The following is a 19,141-nucleotide window of genomic DNA, read 5'->3' as shown; positions in this document are numbered from 1 at the left end:
CACTACTAATTAGGTGTGCCTCTGCATAACGTCTCTCCCACCATTCAGACGTCTTCGATCTTCTAAGCAAGACCAAAACGCTCTCTTTTAACTCAATCAATTACTAAGCGAGATTGTATTTTTTGAAATAAAAATTAAATTGCATGTGGTTTTTTTTTAAGTAAAATGTTTTATTTTTCTCAGATAAAATTCCTTAAATACTCCCCTACTGAACTTTTATTCAGCAACCACATTGACTTCTTACAGGGCCAGCCATTTTGACGGCTTCGAGAAAGACTGATTCTCATTGGACCATCAGGAATACTAACCAATGAAATTGAGTTTAACATTAGCTATCACAATGGCCGACCTGGTCAGAAGTTGATGTGGCTGAAGAATAAAAGTTCAGTTTGGAGAGTATTTTAGGAATTTTATCGGAATTTGAGAATGTAAGTAGCGTGTGGCTGATGTGTGATTTTTAAAGATTAGTGGGAATGTTTCTCGACTTGTTGGAAAACTGTTGTTGTCATAGGCAAAATCCCATCGTGAGACCTGGACCGGTAAATGTCCGAATAAAAATAAACTGGCGACTTCAAGAGAATAATGACGTATATCTCCGCTATTTTAAGACCCATTAATTTGAAATTCGGCATGAGTATATCTTAGACATCACTTTTATGAAAACTAGATGCATATTGTGAATGTTTTAAAAATTAACCGATTTATTAGGCTTTTGAAGCGAGCTGGTAGATTTTATCTGGGTCAGAGTTCGACCCCTTTCTTTATTTATAGTTACATTGAAATTAATGTTTAAACGGACTTGGTCCATGTGGCCTGGATTAACACAGTCCAACTTCGTACTTGATGACCCTGACATCCTCATCGCTTCAGTTTTCAATAAAATATATTCCGCTTTTAATGCTAAAATCTCTGCATTTTGAATTAAAAATAATAATGATTGAATTATTTAATCCAGCTGTTGAAATATACTTTACAAACACTGTGTAGAAAATAAGTGCATCATTTTGCTTAACTAATCTGTAAAAAGTGTGGATAAATTATTTTGATTTTTATCGTTATTTACCGGCACGTGTCAACGGGGAAATTTTAATCTTTTGGGTGGGGTGGGGAGGTCACCCAGACTACAAGCTTTAGACAAGACTTTACTTAAAGTTCATGATAGGAGGAGCGTTAATTAAATGTCTTCATTTAATCAGCAATGTTTTGACTCTATGACGTGACTGTATAGTTATATTGATTTTATCATTCACAGAGATCAGAGTGGGTATACAAACAGAGAACTTCTCGTTTCGTTCCTCAATTTACAACTGGCAAGATGCATACAGTCACATGGCGCTAGTCAGGTGGGAAAAAAAATATATACATATATTTATAGAAAATTCTGGACAATGACCGGAATAAAAGTGAATGCAGGCTGACGTTTTATTATTAGTTTCCCATGTTTTGCTTCGACGGCTACAACTTCTGCTACATTTTACGGAGGCAAGGTTTCTGTTTCTTCGATGACACAGGTACACACAACGTACAAGAGTGAATTCTCAATTAAAACTTCGTTGCATTTGGACAATTTTACAGAGTTTCGCAAACTCGACATATTTGATTCGAAGTTAACGGTGTGGGAAGATTATCTTGTTGGAATTCAGTTACTTCTTACAGGTAAGATTTGGAAATTTTATGTTAACGACATGCAAAATGATTTTAAGAATTTCCAAATGTAAAATGCTTTAATTGATTTGTTTTAAAATTAATGTAAAAAACAATTCATGGTATTCTAAACGATGGATGAATTGCATAAAGGTATTATGTTAGCGAAAACTGGTTTGAGTTGAATTGTGAATTGAATTATTTGTGGACGAGTTAAATTTTTTTTTTGTTGACATAAGATGTAAAATTGCCAATCCGATCTACCTAAGATTTAAGGTATGATTTATTAACTTATAAATTGTTACTCAGTAACTAAAAAAGCTAAACATTTTGGCCGTTAAAATTGAGTATTTTTTATATTTCTTATACAGAGCTCTTCTTCTCAAGGAGATCAATATAGTGTAAAAAATTTACCACAGCCATCAAGCCCCCTTAAAACACGCTGGATATCGTTAAAAAACAAAGCATTTCGTCTAAAATATGAAATTTAAAAGCAAATTCAATGAATCATGGATTGATTGTTGACACCGTCGTTTTGAGCAGCCGGTATGTACAAAACAATAAATTTGAATACGTATAAAATGGCGTTACAGGTAGACTGCTTTAATTAATTGCTTCGAGGAATGTTGAACATATTGCAAACATAAAAAAACTCGTGATTATAACTGTAGATTTCAGTTGTGAGTCGCTTTTGTTAAATTGTGCATTTATAATGGTAGACTTGATAGAGCATCTAAGTTTATGAAGCTGTTCTTCACTGATATGATGATAATTTCCGGAATAAATATCAATGACTACAAAAAGATCGACAGTGATTACTACGAATACCCATGAGTTGAAAATGGGGGAGCAAATGTGTAAATCTATAAGAGATTGATCCGACTTGATGAACGAAATTTTCTCCGGGGGTTGGAGCAAGGATGAGGAGGGGTTGGGTTAAGAACAGATATAGATAAAAAAAAATTCATATTATGTTTGCATGTGGTGTTCAAGAGGTTCAAAAGAAAACAGATTTCATTATCAAATTTATCAACATTTCATTTAAAGCTTATACAAGTACGTGAATAAATAAAAAGCCTATTGACACTGGCTTTGAATATATACGTTACCTTCGATCGAGCTTTTTTTCCCGCGGCGTTCCTGTCTTTGGATTCATGGAAGACAAGACGATCAAAAGACACGCGATGCTTTTATATGATTAATTTACATTTCATAAGTATGAAGTTGAACGGGATGCGGTATCAAAATTTCTTCAGTCATTTTCAATTATTACGTGTTTACCTAGTCAACTAGGAAAGCCACTGTGTGGTCTCAAGTTTGGTCTCAAGCATAGTCGTGGTCAAAAATGAATTTTAAAAGATAATATTTTCAATAGCTAAGGCCTCCTTAGTAAAAATCAATAAAAGTGTAGATTATAAGTACAAAAGTATGAGCAGGTACAATTAATTCAATCAAAATACATATTTTTGTATTTATATTTGGTTTGTAACTAGCCAAACCACAAGTCATTATAGTAATTATTTTATTTAATACAAACAATAGTACAAATATTATCACATGAGATGTTGCGTGTATATACAACTTATATTAAATACAACGATTTTTATAGCTATAACATCCTAGTTTATAGGAAATTGTACAAACTTTGAGTGTTGTGTAAAAAAAAAAATAAGAAAGCCAATGAGAAAGGGCTAATTCAATTTTTTATTAACACAAGTATATATGCAAAGTTTTCAACATACAATGTAAATTGTTGTTATTCAAACCAGAGAAATTTGTATGAACCAGGGTCAAAACCATTACAGTACCAAAATAACGTTTTTAAAACAAAATATAAGCGTTTGGGAGTTGATTGACTAACTCCTTTATGAAATCACTCTAACCGGAAATTGTGCGTGTCTCTAACTTACTAGATTCATGAATCCGCAACATAAAGTAGTTCTTTGACAAATTTAGAAGATTGTTTCGATTATTTATTTCAGAAATTGGTCAAACAATAATCCTGCAAAAAAACATTAACCAAAAAACAGGCTCCCATCACTACTTTCACTACTTTGATTCTTTTCAGCCTTTTCAGCATTCGTTCTGAATATCTTCGTTATCATCGTTTGTGTGCGAAAACGCAGCAGCCTGGTTCCCGCTGACTATTTCATAGTGAACCTTGCAGTGAGTGATTTAATTCTGTCCGTTGTTGGGCTTCCTTTCGGAATATCCTCGTCTTTTTTACATCGATGGACGTTTGGTTCTGGCGGTAAGCCTGAAAATGTCTTTTATTTTGGAGGGGGGGGGGGGGGGGTTGAGGGTAAGGATGTTTAGCATTATTTGTTTGGGCTATTATTTTTTTCTTGTCAGTGAGCATCTTTTTTTCTTAATATTAAATTTCTTCATCTAAGTTCCTTGGTACTCTCATCAAGACTTTTCCTTTGACGAGAGCCAAGTTATTCCAAAGTTGCTTTATTCTTTATAAATAAATATAGATTTACACCGTACTTGTACTAATAATAATGGGATTAAGAAAAAAGAAAACACCATAGAAAACAGCTCATTGCTATTGCTAAAATCTGATAAAAGTGTAAAACTTTAAACTGTACTGATGTTTCATATTGTTTTGTTTTAATCTGAATATAATGCAATAACCAGGCTTTGCAATGATGTACCTGTATTTCATGTATGTGAACTTTTAATTCCACGTCAGCATCGATTTTCATGGATTTGGTAAAACTCGCAGATCAGGGGGCTAAATGGCTAACAAACTTACCATCGGAGACTATTTTTGTACAGAAAGTTTTCATAAATTTCAGGTTTGAAAATTTTATTCTAAATGTGTAGAGGAAACTCTTTTTTTTTAATTATCAAGGAAAAAAATATACTTTTAAAAAATGACGGCGACCATCCAGTCCTCCTAAGACGATATATAAAAGAAAACAAGAGTCCATTTTTATCGGCTTTTTCCATCATGAAGCTTATATCATTAAAAAAGCGTATAACGCGGATCGACCTAACAACGAAATCCACGAAAGTTGGTGCTGAACGAAAACTGGTTGAACTCCCTTAATGGCTTCCATCTTGTTTCTAGGCTGTAGAATATACGGATGTCTCGGATTCTTCTGTGGGGTAGTCAGTATTTCCACCCTAGCCTTAATGAGTTTTTCAAGATATATCCATGTGTGCAAGTCCAGTAAATGTAAGGGCTTTTTTTCTAATATTTAGATCCGAATTTGTGTCGCGCATTCTCGTTGTGGTAGTAAATTTTACATTTTTTACACGCAAATGTTACTCTTGGTATGAAAACATTTTTTCCCGTGTATATTTCTTTAAAAAAATGAATGATAAGAATTATAAAAAAGGCATTTTTTAAAAAAATATCTAATGATCGACTGTATTAGCAAAGATGTGGTTAAAGAGATAAAGGTTGATTTCATGCATGTTACATAAAAAAATGTGTATGAGCTTTTGTCAGGAGTGTTCGTGTTTTTTTCTTTTTTTTTGGGGGGGGGGGGGGGGGGGGCTAGCTGTTTTGTCATCTGTATGCTCTGTGCTACTTTACGGTGCATATGAATTAAACTAGAGTTGAATTAATCAGTGAATATTTACCACTCACTCGCACTTTGCAATCCTCAGCCCAGAGACCAAAATCGTACGCTTAAATATCAATGAAAAATTTAAATTTGCAATTGGTCCCAGGTTGATAAAATATTAAATCAATATACGAGTATTAGTTGAAGAACACTTTTTAGGTTTTTTTAAAAATGTTATTTCCTTATATGGCCCCGTGCGAATTACGTCATTATACTTCATGCAATGATATATACATGTAGGAACTGAAAAAGTGCTTACGTTGCTTTAGTTTATCAGTTTTAATCCCATGTTATTTTATTTTCGGCTTATTTTTGTCTTTGGTGGTCGGGATCAAAATAATTCAAATCATAGGTAAATAAATCTTTGTCCGCAAGAAATGAATTGATTATGGAACAAAACTGTTTCATGTATATCACCATATTATTCATTTACAAAATCTATTCGCTAATACTATAATAAATGTACTTATTTCGAAATCTTTGGGTTTCTAATTTTTTATTTTTGCTATCCTGAATCACCCCCTATCTCCCTAGCCTTCTTCACTTTTGATCTGGCAGTGTAAAGCTGTATAAGGAAAGTTTGATTCAACCAAAAGTAAAAACATCGGCTAAACTTTAAAAGATTGGCACATCCCCATCCTGCCGAGAATAAGAATGATGATGATGATTTTTACATGAGAGGTCTGGTGTTTTTCTTTGCTTTTTTGTTGTGGGGTCAATATTTATTGTAAGTTGCCCCCCTCCCCATCACAAACTTTTAAATATTAGGCATAGTGACTAACTTCGGCATGGTCATTTGTAAAGAACTCCCAACTTTATTTACATGATGTAATCTCGACAACCTAGGTAAATTGAATCTCCTAACATATTTCTAACGAGTCTCAAATTTTTCTTTGGTTTGGATCGAACACTTTGAAAATTTATTAAAACATTTTATAAAAGATATAAATCACCGTTTTGAAAACTATTTTTGTTCGACTTAAAAAAAAATGCAATAATTTTTTTTTTTGTAAAGGTATAAGTTGGAAAAACCCAATACAAATTTAATAAGTCATTAACCACAAATCGCAACAGTTGTAGCAATGGTGTCAGACGACTATATTAAGAAAGAAAACAGACGCAGTGTTATTATAATTTATTTCGTTCATAATTTCGAGAGACAACCAACGTCACAAAATTAAAAATGTTTGACAACTCCAATCATTCGTTAAACAATATGTGTTGCAAAAATAACGTTAGAGAACGTTTTATTCCAAATACTATTGTCCATTGAAATTTATTATGATTTTTAATGTCTTTAATTATAGTATATTTGTTATGTATTAAGTATAATTAAGAGAAATTTTAATGAAGACGCTTGTAACAAAACTAAGTAGATAAAGCGTCGGAAAGTTTAAACTGGAAATATCTAGAGTGGAGCTGGAAAGACCAACTATTAGATTTAGAAAGGCCAGTTTTAAAATTGACATTTCGATTTAAAAAAAGAATGCAAATTAATGGTATAGTCCTGTGTTCTGTCTCAAGACATTCATGCAGCGCATTTTCTTAAATTATTCAATATTCATTGATGTCTCAGGGTTCAAACAACGTTCATTCAATACTATCGAAAAATCCCTAGATTTTTCCCTTTGAAACGACCCCTCTAGAGAGTCACTGTGTCAGATTTTAATACTCAGCTAAAAATAAACAGTCTTTTGGGATTTTGCATTGCAAGCGACATAAAAAAACGTTTAAAAAATTGTGCGAGATGTTCCGAGTGATTTCTGAATGACATTTGACGAGGACTATTGTAAATACCCGTAAGGGGATTTGTTTTTTCTTTCACATGAATTTCTCTGAGTGAAAATTGATTTAGTTGTCAATGAAGAAATCTTAGAACTCATCCCTTTTATCGTTTTTAATTGTACATCTTTGACAGGTATGTGTATTTTCATTAAAAAACGTGAAAAATGACGGAAACAATAATATGGGACAGACCATAGTATGCCTGCGAACAAAAAATGCAATCTTGATGAATGTGGAAGAATTTGTGTTCTTTGTAAATCGTCATAACGAAATAAACAGCTTGTTCGTGAGGACGAATCCTTCAAAATGTTTTAAACAAATTAAATTCTTTGTAAGGACTTAAGGAAATTGTTATATCAAATTTCAAAATTATAGTTTTGATGATAGGTCAACATGTTCGTGTGATTGCCAACCCTTTCAAATTAAGTGCTTGGTAATACTAGTAATGTAATTTTACTATCAAAATCGAAATATCAAATAACAAGTAAATGATAAAGCTCTATGTCAAATCAATTGCCCTAGTATTCCACGCTTTGTTGTTTATTATACGTGCATTTACAACAGACGACTTGAAAAAAATAAATGACATCCCTATGGTAAAGATAGAATCGTTTTAGAACCATTTTAACAAGACCTTGGACTTTCGGTAGGATGTAACTATCTTTTTTGCGTCAAAACAAGTTGAAAATGACGCTGGTTTCAAGTGAAATATACACAGATTGCGTAGTATTTGCTCAAGAGCCAGACAAATCTTGTTGATTTCAAGGAGCCATAGCTGAATGGCCAGCAAAGAAATAGACAGGCCTACGTCACAGTGCTGTTTGACACAACTACCCAAAGTCCAAGCTCTTGTTAAAATGGTTCTAAGGCGAATAGATCACTAGTCTTGCTACCTAAATAGTCCAGTTATGTCTTGCACACAATAAACTATGTTGAGATGAAAAGATTACATTATGTATTCTTTTATTTTGGTTTTTATTTGTGCTAAAAGGTGATGGTTGGCGTGTGTTTTTCAGGGTGTGTATGTTATGAAAAATAATTTATTCATTAATTATCAACAAGGATAGGCTACAAAGTTTTCAACAAATTAACATCCATTAATGGCGCGTTGTTTACCTCCTCCAGTCTTTAGCTTTCCTTAAAATTTGATGACGTAACGTCAACACTATACACCTTAAGATAAAACATTACTTAAACAACTGGTGACAGTTCTCGTAAGCTTTTTATTATCTACTTCTCTTTGACACCTTAGCCAATGTCAACCAAACTTGCTACAAATCAACCGGCCCTTAATGAAGTGAAAGGGTTTTCATCGTCAGTAATAAAGACGGTAATACACAAGGACATGTTTAGCTACAATGGTTCATGTATTTGGTTGCAAAAATCTTCATCTGAATTTTAAGGGTTTTAAAAGATTAGAATTTAACATTTTAATTTTCTTTTATTAAAGCAAATGAAGTTCACATTGCAGATAAATAGGAAGCATATTTTCTAAATATGTGTGGTTTTCCAAACAAAAAAATCGTTCCTTAATAAATTGATTTCCTTGCAGTGAATATCTGTGTTTAGAATGTCCAAAAAAAAACTAGAACCGTTTATAAAAAAGAGTATGACGTTTAGACAGTTCATGTACGTGTCAAACTCCGATTTGATGAGGGTGGAGTCTACTCATGGTGAAGTGTTTAGAGCAGATAACCTTTCAATTTTGACAGTCAAATATGAATATTAATGAGCCGCCCTTAGTTCTCTAAGTGAATAAGAAGAAAGAAGGTCAACATTTGACAGCTTGTTTTGACATGCAAACTAGGAGGTTACTTCCCACCGAAAGTCCAAACTCTTGTTAAAACGGTTGTAGAAAGTGTCCAGTGGAAAATGCTCAATTTAGTGAGTCTACGAACAATGCTCCGATTCTAATTTTAACGTGTCTTTATGTCTGCTTGCCTTACCACCACCATCGATATAAAACATAACTCCTCTTTAGAGAATAGAAATGGTCATTTATTGAATGATGCAATAAATGACAATGAACAAAAGGCACTATAAAAAACATGTACAAAGTAAAATAAGTTACATGTATGTACATAAATATCAAAAGAAAGGAGACAGATCATAAAAAGTCAAGTTTGTGCCTGAGAGCAACAATAAGTTGTATCGAAAGTCTTTATTATAAGAATCTTAACATTCGTTAAACATCGATTGTTATCAATAAGAATTGTTCAATCCTCCTTAGTAATGTGTCACCCCTGTAGGCTTCCTTATTAGTCGTGTATTTAATTTTATAAGCAAATGGGGGCGTTTTAAAGAAGAAATCTAATAAATTGTTCATACTTTTGAATGAACATCGCTTGAACTCTGATGTTTTTATAAATATTGAGTTATTAAGCAAAATGTAGAATGAGGATATCCTGGGACCGAGTATAAATCCCACATACAGCAAATACAATAGTGACCAGGCGTCAGGAAGGGTCCCGTTTGAGTTTAAAGTTCACCTTCGAAATTAATACACTGTAGATTAAAAAGAATCTTTTAAGAACCTTGAACAGCAAGTCAGAAAGTTCACTGGGATATGAACTTGGTTGCTCACGTGATAAAATCATGCGAAGCCCGATCGAAGGGCTTCACGGAATATTTGATCACCTATTTAACTTTGCTGTTTATTACGTATATTTACGTTTGAAAAAGGCAAACCGTTTAGAATTATTAAAATAACCGTGTTTTGATGTTTACAATAATGCAACCGTCAAGCGATAAGCGGTTGCGTTAGTCATTGTGACGTCATGGAAATGTTCGCATAGAATTGAACGTTATAGCTATTTTAAAAACTTAAACGTCCATTGAACGTTTTGCTTTTCCATAGGTTCATATACGGAAGCACAATTATGTTACCGTCAGGTTTTATGTCACGTTTAAACCTACCTGACCATGCAATTTGATTTGTACTTATCAAAAACAACCGTTAAATCATTATACATGTATTAGTATATCGTACCTTCCCGGCAAAGTTTCTGGCGCCATATGTTTAACGACAGAAGTGCTGTGAATGGTATGTTTTATTGGTGTTCCATCTATTATTCATACCCCCGACAAAAGGCATACTTACTGTGTAATCGTTAAAATAAAGGGTGGCAATTTTTTTGGGGGGGGGGGGCGAATGATTATTTCAGGAATTATGATTACACAGAATTACTACATGTACAATCCACCTTGAACTGTGCTTAATCTTTACACGTTCAACAAACTCTGCTTTAAAGGTAACTCGATCAGTTGGTTATAATAAAAAGAAACCGAGTTTATTACTGGGCTAAAACTAAGGTAATTGAATGAATTATGAGGACACGCAATTTATAATTCGCAAGGGAATTAGAAATTATGAATCACTAAGGTGACGCATGCTTAGGAGCATCAGACTGATAGAATTCTGTGATAAACATTCTTCTAAAGATTAAAAGATCAAGACAGACGAGAAGGGGGAGGGGGGGGGGGCGTTAACATGCAATGTTCTGTTTCATAGTTTATGAAAAAATTTTGTCAATTGTTTCTAAATGCGTCAGCTCTTTAAGTTGTTTGGAAAAAAAAAGACCATTCCATCTTCATAAAAACGCTCCATTTAATGTCAACTGACACTTTTTTTTCGTTTCTCTAGAGCGGAAGGAAAAAATATGGAAATAAATTCAAATTTCGTTACCGAAAATATTTGTTAGTATATGTGTGGAAATGTGGATGCAAATGATGATTTTAACAATTCATGAATAATTTTGTTGATTGCTTGGAATTTTTTTTTTCACTTGAATTATCATGAAAATGAAGACTTATTTTTGAAAAATAGCTCGGTCGTAGTTAGATTTATCTACGTATACATTGTGTGATAGACATCGGGCTTCTCAACAATGCTAACCTCGGCTTGCTTTATACAAGAGGAAAGCAGCTGGTTTTCAGAAAAAGGCTAAAAAATTATCTTGCAGCGATAAAAAGTAAAAAGTAACAAATTTTTTTTTCAATTACTCAAAGTTTTTATAACAACGAGACATCGATGCAAAAAAAAAAATATGTTAACTTACAGCTACATGTAATTGTATGCCCAGAAATCCAAATCTTCGCTAATATATATGTGTAAAGAAACCTGTAGCGTTTGATGTCTTAAAATCATCTATTAGCTGTAGAGAAGGGTACTTGTATTAAGTTTCAAATAGAAAATCCTTTTTTTTTTTGTAACAAAATTTAAGGAGGATTTGGGATTGTCTTTTTATCACTTAACCTCTAAAATACATTTCCAAATGCTATATGTACATGCATTTCATTGGCGGATCCAGAGGGGGGTTCCGGAGGTCGGAACCCCCCCCCCCCTTTCTCTGGGACATATAAAAAATTTTGAAAACTTGTAATGCCTATTTAAAGGCAATTGTCCCTTTTTATAATATAAATACTGTAATTATTTCAAATAAATGCTTTTAAAATTGATAATTTAAAGAATTTTTTACAACGCACCGTAATTTACATGTACATGTATTTCTTATATGAAAAACCCTAACAATTTTTTTTTAATCGAAAAAGGTACTCCCCATCAGCATCCGGTGCTCACAGCTGTGAGTAAACATGTGGAAAATTTTAAAATTAAAAAAAATTAACTAAGCAGTGTCGCTAAAAACACAGATTTATAATAACATCTACAATGTATTGTCTACTCTTTAAAAAATCGATTATAGTTATAATTATATACAAGTAATGCTATTTTTCTGGAATGCTAGCTATACCGTACCGTCATACCCACATGAAACACAAAAGAAAACCCTTTTTTGTTTTGTTTCCAAGAATCGGAAATTATGTTACAAAATACCGTGTAAGGGGTTTATATATAAGCCATTATGAAAATGCACAACTTTTCAAAACTTTCCTGAAAAAGATCGCATCTGTTCTAGTGCCGGGTGATGTGGCGCACCCATTATACAGAGGTCACATCAAGTTCCCTGTGACGGCTATTGCTTGTACAATTGTATTTCACATGTTCCATCTATTCGGCAGATAAACTATCCCCATTTTCGTCATATCCTATCATTTAGACCTTTATTTAAGAAGGCAACCGATAAAAATCAAAGTCAATAAATAGTTCAGAATTAAACATCAAAGACATACATGTAATTTTTTTTACCAAAAATTCATTTTTATAATAGCTTGTCGTAATAAGTCTGAATTATTTTTGGTTTCTTAGTGTTTCTTTCTATTAAGCATAGCATAGACGCACGTTCTCATTGCTGGAGACTTGGGTTTTTTAAGGCTGGAAATTATGCAAATCTTCCTTACCTAAACCAAAACGCTCAATAATGCAGTGCACTCTGATATTAAAATAGATGTGAAATAGATATTGATGAGATAAATGTTCATTAAATTTACGCACGGAAAACGTTCAAAGGGCCTTGTTTATTGACAAATAATGTATTTTGCACGTATTGATTTTCATCAATTGGAACCCCCCCCCCCCCCTTTTCAAAATTTCTGGATCCGCCTCTGCATTTAATTTGTAAGACCGTATTCAGCTTAAAGATATAAAAGACAAAAATAAATTAAAAAAAATAGGAAACAACTACATGTTCAAGTATACGACATTCATCCTAATCTAAATTGAATCTTTTTCTTTTGGACAAATATTTCGTTGCTAGTGCCCATGTGCACGGAAACACATGCTTGCAAAACATACAAGCGGGTATTACCAGGTAGTATGGATTTGGATCCGCAATCCGTCTGTGTTGAAACACGATAAAATGAATATTAATGCGTTTATATTAGAAAAAAAAACTGTTAAGCCGCATCTTGTCTCAACTCTTTAAGCTTTGATTTGAGTGTACACTCCAAAAGAGCCATCATAATAACAGTTTTGGTTCTCGCTGGAATTGAATCTCATAAAACTTAACGCACTTAACACATAGAAGTCTAGGATTCTCCTTAAAGGGTTAATTAAGATCTAGCAGACCTTAATCTTCACTCCTGACATTTGAATTTCTCCCCACGGACCAAATTGAATCAATTACGCAGTCCAAAGAGATCGAAATTAAACCCAGGTTTCTATCGTCATTCACATTTCGTTTTAAAGAAAACCGATTTTTTTCTTATCTTTTAGTTAGATTTTATATTTGAGTGGGGTTTCCCCCAAAATTTTTCAAAACAACACTCCTGAAACTTAGAGCCAGTTTTGGAATTTTTAATAACAAGTATTTTTGAAAATCATCAAATGAAAATATATGTAATTCTAAAATTCTTTTAAAAAAAACAAACTCCTTTATGTTTGTGGTCGAACGTTCATTGCTTTCAATATTTTATTTTCAGCGCCTTTCTTTTCTAAACATACCAATTTCTTCATAATCGGAAGCTATGTATACGCATGCGCTTGGGCGTCATTTCCGATGCTCGGATGGGGAGAGTACGGAGTGGAGGCTTATGGAACTTCGTGTACCCTGAAGTGGACCGAGAATAGAGGTTTCGTCACTCTGATGCTTATTTCATGTATCATTTTCCCCGTCATCATTATGAAATTTTGTTATGGTGGAGTGTATCTATATTTACGGAGACACTGCAAAGCGTTCAGAACAGACCGAAGTAAAATGGGAATTAATGTACGAAAAAGAGAGGGATATCTTATAAAAGTAGGTATCTCATTCTGAAATAGTGGTTTGGTTTTAATCTATAAATGCAAAACGTCAATATAAATTGTTGATATTATTTCTATATCTGCATCAGATCAGTGTATGAGTCATGGATGTGCGGTACGTTCGTCATTTATTAGTGATTAATCATAGGTGACAATTTCATCAATCTTAAATCAGACAGTTTTAAAATTATTGATGACACGATGATTTTCCATACTTTTCACACTATTTTAGATGGTTGCTACCTAGTAAATTTGCGTATTTATTGAGAAAGTGTAAATCTTTTCATCTGTATCATGTTGTAAATTTTGAATACAAAATCTACGACGTGAAATTAGGGACCACGGTTAATAAGAAATGAAAGATTTACATGCGTGCAAATGCCTTTATTTATGACGTTATTTGAATTCTCTAACATTTACCAACAGATGGCCTTTATGATGTGTTGCGCGTTTATGCTGACATGGACCCCATACGCCGTGGTCAGTTTCTGGGCAGCTTATGGTGATCCCAATAGTATTCCAGTAAGACTCACTCTCGTCTCGGTGCTCATTGCAAAGACATCAACAATATGGAACCCTTTGATTTACTTTGTGTTGAACAAGAAATTCAGGCCTCACATCAGATTTTGTCTTCAAAACTTATTCAGGAACGAAACAAATGCTCAAGACAGACGGACTAGAAGTCCATGGTTTTTCTGTAACAGTCGATCGTCTATGACGTCATCGCTATAATAGCTAGCATGGAACTGTGTTCACTGTGTCGAAAAACCTTTCCAACAATAACACGCGCGTGAAGCCCAGAAATGGTTATTTTTTTTTAAGGAGAAAGTTGGGTCGATAGGTTGTTAATGAGATTTCTACGGATGCCAAAAAAGAAAAGAAAAGACAAGACTATGCCATTATTTGATTGTTTACCATTGCATGATGTGGGGGTATTTTTGTTTGTTTGGGTTTTTTTTTTGATGGGATGGGAGGGGGGTGGTTCATATTGTATTAAATAGAATTGTTTTTAATGTAAGTAGATGTAAAAGCGCGTATTAGCACGAATTGTCAAGGACACGTTTCTATAAAATGTCTAAATACTTGTATTTAATTTTGTACCGGGTAGAAATTAATTGACGGACAAGAAAGGGGAGAGTTATTTTTTCCTCGCTATTTCCGTATTTTTGTACTTGGTTATTGTTATACATTGTGATACATTGTTTTTATTGGCAGTGGATGCCTTACTCTATCGGTGTTCAATGGATCTTACTTTAAATAGTTAAAACAATGATATTCAGGCATTGGTCAAAGATTTCTTCATTGAGTCGCATGGTCATGATTTTGTTCATTTTATTTTTATTTTCATTGTTTACAATGCTTTAGTAATCCATTTCTATGTTCAAGCAGAATTTGAGTGGCAGTCGTAGAGTTATAAGCAAGACGCAGCGCTCAAAGTTCTTTGTTATGTAAACAAGGCTCGTGCCATGTTTTTGCTTACATTGGTTCAATGTAACTGTTATCAGCATGAATATTCATTCTAGGATAAACCTGGAATTTTCTTTTCAACATTCAAAATGTAATCTAAAACATGACCTAAACTGTTTTTTTACATAACAAATAGTGTAAGCTTATAACTCGACAACCATAACACTCAAATTTTGGTTGGCTACGAAAACTGTCTTGCTGAAGAATTGTAAACAATAAAAACGAGGAGACTTGTAACCGAAAATTCTTACAAATTCGATTTATATTTGAAACTTTTTTTTAAATATAACCTAAGAATTAACATGCCCTTTACAACGCAAAGTCTTACATGACTTTAGTCATACAGAGAAAATTTTTCACAAAATAAAATATTCGATATTTGTCCATTTATAATGTTCCAAACAGCTCCTTGCATGTACCATTAGTGATAGAACCCTTTTAACATTACCTTGGACTTTCAGTAGGGCGTTGCTATCTATTCCTTGCGTCAAAACAAAATAAAAATGACGCGGTTTCAAGCGAAATATGCATCGATTGCGTAGTCTTAGCTCAAAATCCAGACAAATCTTGTTGATTTCAAAGAGCCATGGCTGAGTGGCTAGCAATGAAATAGACAGGTCTACGTCACATTGCTGTTTGACACAACTACCCAAAGTCCAAGCTCTTGTTAAATTGGTTCTAGGTATGTAAGATGTTTTAATTAAGAAAGTCGCCAAAAAACGGGGTTCATTATGACAGTGTGTAAATTTTTTTTTTTTAAATAAAAAAGCCGTTACAAGTATTAACTGTATTCGCTCATGATGGGAAGGTGCCGATATTCATTCATACTTTTGTATTATACATCTGCATGTTTATAACATACTGAACAACGAAAAAATCATCTTTTAATTTTTCGAGAATTTCTTTTTTTTGATTAAATCAAATGTTGTTTGTTGCCATATGTATTGAATTGTATTGTCAGATATTCATATAATATATGAATGATCAATCTTTTATTATTGTTATGCGCATCTAAATAAAGTTTTGTATTGATTCTAATTACAAGTGCAATCAAATTGTCAATATGTATGGAAATGTATAAGGCGAAAAAAAACATGAAAATACGTATACCATCCTAGTATACTTATTCCACGAAACACAAATAAACCACACATTTTCAGCTAACGAAGCTGTATATTATTTAACAAATAAAATAGCCACTCAGAGAGCTTGTAGAATAAATAGACTTCCGGGTTAATTAACCAATAATTAACATCCAGTAGATGGAATTGCATTTTGTATGTTTGTGCCTTAAATTCCTTGTTGCCTTCAATAGCATTTTATTTATCGTCTTCGTTATGTCTCTGGGATTTTTTTAACAACAACGAAAAGAGGATGCAAACCTTTTAACTCCATACACATACGTCTAGATCCATTGTGCAACCAAGTATACATTTGTATGTTTTATGGTACATCGATGTTAAAAGCAGAATTGGCATACTTTAAGTGTTAAACTGGGTCAATCCAAAATCAAATACACAAAGAACAATTTAGTTCTATTATACTGTGGTCTCATTAATATTCAAGGGTATCAATTTTCGTGGATAGAGGGAGAATCAAGGATGCGTAAATTCGTTGCAAATGACCATACAATACAAAAAGTGAATAGAAATTGCACCTCAGTTAACATTCAATTTTGTGGATCAACTTAACAACGAAATCCACGAAAACTGGTGTTCAACGAATATTGATGAAACCACAGACAGTAAGATCACAACTGATTCTGATAAATATATTGACAAATAATATCAATAAAATAAAATATTTCAAAATGCCATGTGCAAAGGAACTAGATAACATGACCTGATTGTTTTGAATAACGTGTTAACCTGTGAAATGACTCATTAAAAAAACTGTAATGGTATAATTGAGTAGATACAGATCGATTCACATGAGAGGACATGAATGACAAATTTGCGAATGAGCGAGATACGTGATAGGGTGCCAAATACAAAGTTGCGAATGGACGAGTCACGTGATATGACAGAAAAAAGAGAAAATAACGAATAGACGCGTCACGTGATAGTTTGTCTAATACAAATTGAAGAATACCAGAGTCACGTGATCAGGCATCATAAAGAAATTTGCGAATGGGCAAATACCTCATTTTGTATATATTTGTTGACATTCTGAAAATTTTGAAGTAATAATTTTTTACTATAAACATTTCAAGTGATAGAAAAATAAGTATAAACGTCTTATTGTGTGTTGATTTAATTTAAATCCATAGCTTTAAGTATCGGAACGACAGATGTAGATATCATTATTCATCATCAATGCCGGTAATCAATATTTCCATTTTTCCCCCCAAAAAAGTAATACCTTCATCGTTTTCAATTTCAAATCATAATGTAGATATGAAATCAAACACAGATAAATTACCGTAATTTGTTTTTTTTCCCGATTTTGTGCATTTTTTGTGTAGATATATTATCTACACAAAAATGATATGACAGAAAAAAGAGAAAATAACGAATAGACGCGTCAAATTTCTTTATGATGCCTGATCACGTGACTCTGGTATTCTTCAATTTTTCTGTCATATTTTGTGTAGATATGATATAAATATAGGATCTCTCATGATTTGCAATGGTATATGATTTTTATCCAACGAGTTGTGTGTTTTCTATCCCCGAGCCTTGGCGAGGGGATAGAAAACACACAACGAGTTGGATAAAAATCATATACCATCGCAAATCATGAGAGATTCTTTTTATCACATGTTTTACCAAGTATTTTGTTAATCCCAACTTTTTCTGTAAATATTGTGATTGTGAGCGGCACAACACATTATTTACAACACGTCAACAACGTTACGCATGGAAAAAAAGTTCCTTGAAGTTTATCAGACATTCATTTTCGAACATTTTTTATGAATTCATGACAAATAACTGAAACAACATTAAATGTTTCAAATTTATATCTCAACACCCCTCAACTGAATTAATTATTTACTTTTTTATTCTACGTCAATCAACCGTCTAAACCTACGTAATGATTAACTATGACGTCACGTGGCGTAAGAACACACAGTGGAATATCAAAAATTTATCCCATGAGTCATATCCACCGTATATTGGGATAAACATGTGATAAATTACTTTTGTGAAACGAGCCCTAAGACCTAAGGATCTATCTCAAGACCAAATTTTGCATAAGATCTCATCATAGCCGTTTCACAAAACTGTCATATCTTATGATTATCTTAAGATCTGTCATAATCTTAAGACAACCAATTATATGTATGTGTCTCTAGTCCAACTTTATCATCATATGGCGAGAACCTATATAGTAAATGTATATTTTGGTCCACGACCGAAGGCCGAGTATATATATATATATATATATATATATATATATATATATATATTGAAACACAATAAAATCCACAGTGGTCGGCGAGTTATAGAAAACACGAAAAACGTTCAATATAGCTTAAGGTAGCTCGCGGGTTTACCTGCTTGTGAGAAAACCTACCTTGAAAATTTGTCCACGTGATCCATAGGTTTCATAGTTTTATTTCTGAAATTTATTTAAGATTCGTCTGCGCGGTAATATTGTTATCGTGTTTCAAATACATTGTCATTAATAAAATCAAGCAACGCTATTTCAATGAAATATATAGTAAAATGCACATTTTAACCGTGAAACGCATTACAAAACTATGCTCCAAACTTTTAAACGATTCAGACGAAATTAATCATACTCAACACAAAAACAGAGGAGATAATTATGAATCAATTCATAAAAAAATATCAGTATGTGTTCTCGGCCAATTTTTGGCAAAAAAACTTTAAAGATTTAAAAGATTTCTCAAAACCCTATATTTTCATTACGACGTTAGCCTGGCGTCATCATTTCCTTACTTCTTAGAACACCAAAATTGAAATGCATTTATTGACAAGACTAGCTGTTTAACACATTTTAGAACATGTTAATGCTTATTAGGCATAATTGTGAATGTTATTTAAAAATGCAATCAATGTAA

The 19,141-nt window shown here is 33.0% G+C and overlaps 1 protein-coding gene across 1 annotated transcript; it reads left to right on the top strand.

Moving 5' to 3' along the window:
• The first annotated feature begins 1,399 nt into the window (after window positions 1–1,399).
• Window positions 1,400–15,869, top strand: LOC128189507 (opsin-5-like). The gene is made up of 5 exons (XM_052861143.1): window positions 1,400–1,656; window positions 3,713–3,895; window positions 4,721–4,828; window positions 13,326–13,642; window positions 14,074–15,869. The coding sequence occupies exons 1-5, from the start codon at window positions 1,503–1,505 to the stop codon at window positions 14,377–14,379; spliced, it is 1,068 nt and encodes a 355-aa protein (XP_052717103.1). The 5' UTR covers window positions 1,400–1,502; the 3' UTR covers window positions 14,380–15,869.
• The last annotated feature ends 3,272 nt before the right edge of the window (window positions 15,870–19,141 follow it).

This window comes from Crassostrea angulata, chromosome 6, assembly GCF_025612915.1.
Source record: "Crassostrea angulata isolate pt1a10 chromosome 6, ASM2561291v2, whole genome shotgun sequence".
NCBI lineage: Eukaryota > Metazoa > Mollusca > Bivalvia > Ostreida > Ostreidae > Magallana > Magallana angulata.
The sequence above is the reverse complement of the archived record's forward strand: the minus strand, read 5'-3'. Positions and strand labels throughout refer to the sequence as shown.